The 5,477-nt window shown below is 46.5% G+C and overlaps 1 protein-coding gene across 1 annotated transcript in view; it reads left to right on the top strand.

The window, feature by feature from the left end:
- The first annotated feature begins 119 nt into the window (after window positions 1–119).
- The window catches only part of LOC135469352 (uncharacterized), a 44,955-nt gene continuing 39,597 nt past the window's right edge, over window positions 120–5,477 (top strand). Inside the window, exons 1-2 of the mRNA XM_064747981.1 lie at window positions 120–258; window positions 1,869–1,987. Of these exons, the coding sequence (XP_064604051.1) occupies window positions 230–258; window positions 1,869–1,987 (148 nt within the window). The 5' untranslated portion in view covers window positions 120–229. The remainder of the gene's footprint in view (window positions 259–1,868; window positions 1,988–5,477) is intronic.

The raw sequence follows: 5,477 nt of genomic DNA, 5'->3' as shown, positions 1-5,477 counted from the left end.
CAGGCATCGCGTATGCTGATGTAAACATTAACTCCTCCCAGCATGACATCAGCCACGTGGCTTATTCTCACCAAGTATCGCGAGATTTACAAAGGCGGAAGCAGAAGGCGCTTAGTTTTGAATTCTGAAAATGTTCTAGAGGGCATTGCGAGATTGCTTTGACAGGCCGGATGAGACGATGATATGAACATTTATGAACGCTGGATGATGGAATAGTTGAAAGTGAAACATGAGTGCTTTCAATAAACCCCACGACGGGTGTGTATATCCGGTATTAGTTGTCAACTCCTTTGTCTTTACTGTTTACAACACTTAAATGTTGTTGTTGTAACCGCACCAAAAGCAGCAAGAAATGTGTTTCTAGCGAAGTTTTACACGGGCACCACATTGACAGCCTTACCTTACAAACTTGAAATTTTGAGATGGAAGCTAGAAACGTAAAATATCAGCGACGGGCTCTGGTCATTTGTTGGATACGCCCAGAATGTCTGCTTCTCAGCCTTCTCATAATTTGTTTGAAGAGGAAAGAATATCGCACAAATTTCGTCAACAAACATTCACCTTGAAGTGTGCTTACTTGTTCTTGTCTGGTAGCACGAGTGTACAGGGTAGAACAGACCGTCAATAAATAAAGTATTCGTCATTAAAAAGGCTATTTCTTGCTGAGTCCAAATATAGTCTTCTTGATTTTTTTGCGTTTTTTTTTCACAGTTGACTGTGACTAAAATACAGATAGGTTCAACGGTGGACTTTTTGAACCATATTGAACAAGCTGAAGCACAGTGATGTCACCTGTTCAATATGCTCATAAAGTCCACGGTAGAACCTTGGTGCTTTTTGCACATCATTAACTGTAAAGAAAAGTGTATATAAAATCATGAAAACTACATGTGAAATCTGCATGAAATGGTAATACAGGTGATGCATACTTTATTTAAATGTGGTTGTTGTTTGGTTTTCAAACTAATCATGATGTCTTTAAACTAACAAGTAAACTAAACAAATATATGATGGTTTACTGATATAAGTTAAGTTTTCCTGCAAATTTCATTCACTCACAGATTAAAAAGCTCCCCAGAAAGGATCACTTTGAGTTGCATTTGATAAAATTTCTTAAGGCACAGTCAATATGTCACCTTTAAAAGAAAAGACAACACTTGACCAAATGTATATATTCTCCATAAAGTATCCCAAAGGAAGTTTAAAAAGCAGAACTTTTTATCTTTGTGATGTTGCACGTGTATCTGAGGTATCGCCTTTCTAAGTAATGAAAATCACGCACCTTGAGGCAATCAAAAGTGTCACCATGTTATAAGGTTTGTCTAATCAGGCACAAGTTATTTCTAGTTTTGCCTTTCTACCATACATGTCTGTGCATGGAATGAGTGACACCACTGTGTGTTTCTGGTTGCTCTAACAGGTAACATCCTGTGGTCTCTCGTCGTCATATGACTGAAAAATTGTTGAGAACGACGTTAAACCCCAAGCACTCACTCACTCCTGTGGTCTCAGTTGATTTACCAAGCATGTCTGAAAACATGTCTGACTATTTATTGTTTTCAAACCTCTTTCTAAATGATTCTGGTTATTATTATCTCCTTGTTATTATTTATTATCTTTGCCTCTAAAGTTTGAAATCATAACCTTCATATTTTTTTTTCTATATATGGTCTCCATACATAAAATTTACATGTGTTGTATAAGTAAAATATGAACGCCAACCAAATAAATGAATGAATCAAAAGGAGGATGATGAAAGAAATATCTAACTTCCTAAAGCTTTGAAAGTCTAGTTGTTTACTTTTATCTCTAACCATTTTTTTTTTGTATGTAATCTTAATTTGCATGTTAATTGTGGGCTATTTCAGGTCAAGACGAAATATTCTGAGTCGAACCCCAAGCGAACATCACATGGTAGCCAAGGCTTCTGGAGGAATAGCTCAGCTTTTCAAAGAGATCACAACTCATACTCTCCCTGTTTTACAACGTGAGCAGTTTTTTATTTTGCATTTTTGAATGTTTGATACATGGAATTTATAGCCGTGGAAAGTTTGTCAGGTACCTGGCTGGATATTGTACGCATTTCTTGATGCCCTCTACCCATGAGTTGTCCATTTGTCATACAGGTAATCAGAGTGTGACAGATGCGAAGCCCCAGGTGGCTGTTTCAACTCCTCTCTTTTTATGGTACTTGGTTGGTGGAATATCATAACCGTGGCAGCAACCTATGGTATAGCATACATCATACCCGATTTCATTATAAGGCAAACTATTTCTAAACAAATCGACCAAGAGACTCTTGTTTTCAGGCTTAACATGGATGTAACCCATAACTTTGGTGAAAACAAAATGGCTGCTGCTTCAGAGTGTGACTAATGAGGAGAGTTTGAATGGTAAAGAGACTGAGGAGGAGAGTGACTGATGAGGATAGCCTTACGTATGAGGAGAGTCTGACTGATGAGGTGTGTCTGACTGATGAGAGGAGCCTGACTGGAGAGGATTGTCTGAGGAGAGTGAATGAGAAAGAGGAAAGAATGAATGGTGAGGAAAGTCTGACTGATGAGGAGAATGTGACTGGTGAGGAAAGTGACTGGTGAGGAAAGTATGACTGGGGAGGAGAGTATGACTGATGAAGAGTGTGACTGGTGTGGAGAGTGACCAATGACTGAGTGTTTGACTGATGAGGAGAGTCTGACCGCTGAGGAGAATCTGACTGGAGAGGAAGGTCTGACTTGGGAGGAGAGTCTGACTGGCAAAAAGTGCCTGACTGGTGAGGAGAGTCTGCATGGGGAGGAGGGTCTGACTGGTTAGGAGAGTCTGACTGGTGAGGTAGAGTCTGACTGGTGAGGAGAGTTTGAAAGTGAGGAGAGTAACTGGTTGTTGATGGTCTGACTGGTGAGGATAGTGTCTGGAGAGGTGTGTTTGACTTGGAGGAGTGCCTGGCTGGTGAGGAGGGCCTGACTGGTGAGGAGAGTCTGACTGGTGAGGAGAGTCTGCATGGGGAGGAGGGCCTGACTGGTGAGGAGGGTGTGCATGGGGAGGAGGGTCTGCATGGGGAGGAGGGTCTGACTGGTGAGGAGAGTCTGACTGGTGAGGAGAGCCCGAGTGGTGAGGAGAGTCTGACTGGTGAGGAGGGTCTGACTGGTGAGGAGAGCCCGAGTGGTGAGGAGAGTCTGACTGGTGAGGAGAGTCTGACTGGGGAGGAGGGTCTGACTGGTGAGGAGAGGTTTGACTGGTAAGGAGAGTCTGCATGGGGAGGAGGGTCTGACTGGTGAGGAGAGTCTGACTGATGAGGAGAGCCCGAGTGGTGAGGAGAGTCCGACTGGTGAGGAGGGTCTGACTGGTGAGGAGAGTCTGACTGGTGAGGAGGGTCTGACTGGTGAGGAGAGTCCGACTGGTGAGGAGGGTCTGACTGGTGAGGAGAGTCTGACTGGTGAGGAGAGTCCGACTGGTGAGGAGGGTCTGACTGGTGAGGAGAGTCCAACTGGTGAGGAGGGTCTGACTGGTGAGGAGAGTCCGACTGGTGAGGAGGGTCTGACTGGTGAGGAGAGTCTGACTGGTGAGGAGGGTCTGACTGGTGAGGAGGGTCTGACTGGTGAGGAGAGTCTGACTGGGGAGGAGGGTCTGACTGGTGAGGAGGGTGTGCATGGGGAGGAGGGTGTGCATGGGAGGAGGGTCTGACTGGTGAGGAGAGTCTGACTGGTGAGGAGAGCCCGAGTGGTGAGGAGAGTCCGACTGGTGAGGAGGGTCTGACTGGTGAGGAGAGTCTGACTGGTGAGGAGAGCCCGAGTGGTGAGGAGAGTCTGACTGGTGAGAAGAGCCCGAGTGGTGAGGAGAGTCCGACTGGTGAGGAGGGTCTGACTGGTGAGGAGAGCCCGAGTGGTGAGGAGAGTCCGACTGGTGAGGAGGGTCTGACTGGTGAGGAGAGTCTGACTGGTGAGGAGAGCCCGAGTGGTGAGGAGAGTCTGACTTGTGAGAAGAGGTCTGACTGGTGAGGAGAGTTTGCATGGGGAGGAGGGGTCTGACTGGTGAGGAGAGTCTGACTGGTGAGGAGAGCCCGAGTGGTGAGGAGAGTCCGACTGGTGAGGAGGGTCTGACTGGTGGGGAGAGCCCGAGTGGTGAGGAGAGTCTGACTGTGAGGAGAGGTCTGACTGGTGAGGAGAGTTTGCATGGGGAGGAGGGTCTGACTGGTGAGGAGAGCCTGCATGGGGAGGAGGGTCTGACTGGTGAGGAGAGTCTGACTGGTGAGGAGAGCCCGAGTGGTGAGGAGAGTCTGACTGGTGAGAAGAGATCTGACTGGTGAGGAGAGTCTGCATGGGGAGGAGGGTCTGACTGGTGAGGAGAGTCTGCATGGGGAGGAGAGTCTGACTGGTGAGGAGGGTCTGACTGGTGAGGAGGGCCTGACTGGTGAGGAGAGCCCGAGTGGTGAGGAGAGTCTGACTGGTGAGAAGAGGTCTGACTGGTGAGAAGAGGTCTGACTGGTGAGGAGAGTCTGCATGGGGAGAAGGGTCTGACTGGTGAGGAGAGTCTGACTGGTGAGGAGAGCCCGAGTGGTGAGAAGAGGTCTGACTGGTGAGAAGAGCCCGAGTGGTGAGGAGAGTCTGACTGGTGAGGAGGGTCTGACTGGTGAGGAGAGTCTGACTGGTGAGGAGAGCCCGAGTGGTGAGGAGAGTCTGACTGGTGAGAAGAGGTCTGACTGGTGAGGAGAGTCTGCATGGGGAGGAGGGTCTGACTGGTGAGGAGGGCCTGACTGGTGAAGAGAGCCGGAGTGTTGAGGAGAGTCTGCATGGGGAGGAGAGTCTACATGGGGAGGAGGTGACTTTCTAGTTTGATTCAGCCACTGTTGAAATCGGGGTACATTTCACACCAACATGTAGACTTATGGTAATTTAATTTTCTAACATTACTCATCTTAAGAGATTCATGTAAATCATGTGTTTATGTTAGAGAAAAATTAGAGTGCAAAGAAAAACAAGTAAACAAAGTAGAATAAAATATGTTTACATTGAGTTTTGACAGCATTATTCTTGTACGTTCAGCATAACAGTAGTTAATCTTGCCCTGACAATTTTTGCACACATGTATTTGTAATTCAGTATGATGTTTATTTTTATAAAGCTACATGGATATATAAATGTCACCTGCATAAAACAGCTCCACCAACTGCATGTTTAACCTTGATGCTCTGCAGTAGAGGGTTTAGTTCTCCTGCTCACGCCTCCGATGTAACATCAGGTCAGAATGACTTGAGATCACATTCGAGATGTAACAAGTCTTGCGATTGGTCGATTCACATCAGGCCTTGTGGCTCAAGTGATCTGATAGGTAAAGGCTTACTGGGTCATTGGATGGTTTTTTGACACAGCCTGCACCTATCTGCCCCAGTTACCCTGGTGCTGATATTGGCCAGCTTGGTTTGGCTCAGCCTAACCTTATGTAATGTGGGCTCTGACTGGCAGGGCATGTTGGCTTGTGAC

This window comes from Liolophura sinensis, chromosome 6, assembly GCF_032854445.1.
Source record: "Liolophura sinensis isolate JHLJ2023 chromosome 6, CUHK_Ljap_v2, whole genome shotgun sequence".
Classification (NCBI taxonomy): domain Eukaryota; kingdom Metazoa; phylum Mollusca; class Polyplacophora; order Chitonida; family Chitonidae; genus Liolophura; species Liolophura sinensis.
The sequence above is the reverse complement of the archived record's forward strand: the minus strand, read 5'-3'. Positions and strand labels throughout refer to the sequence as shown.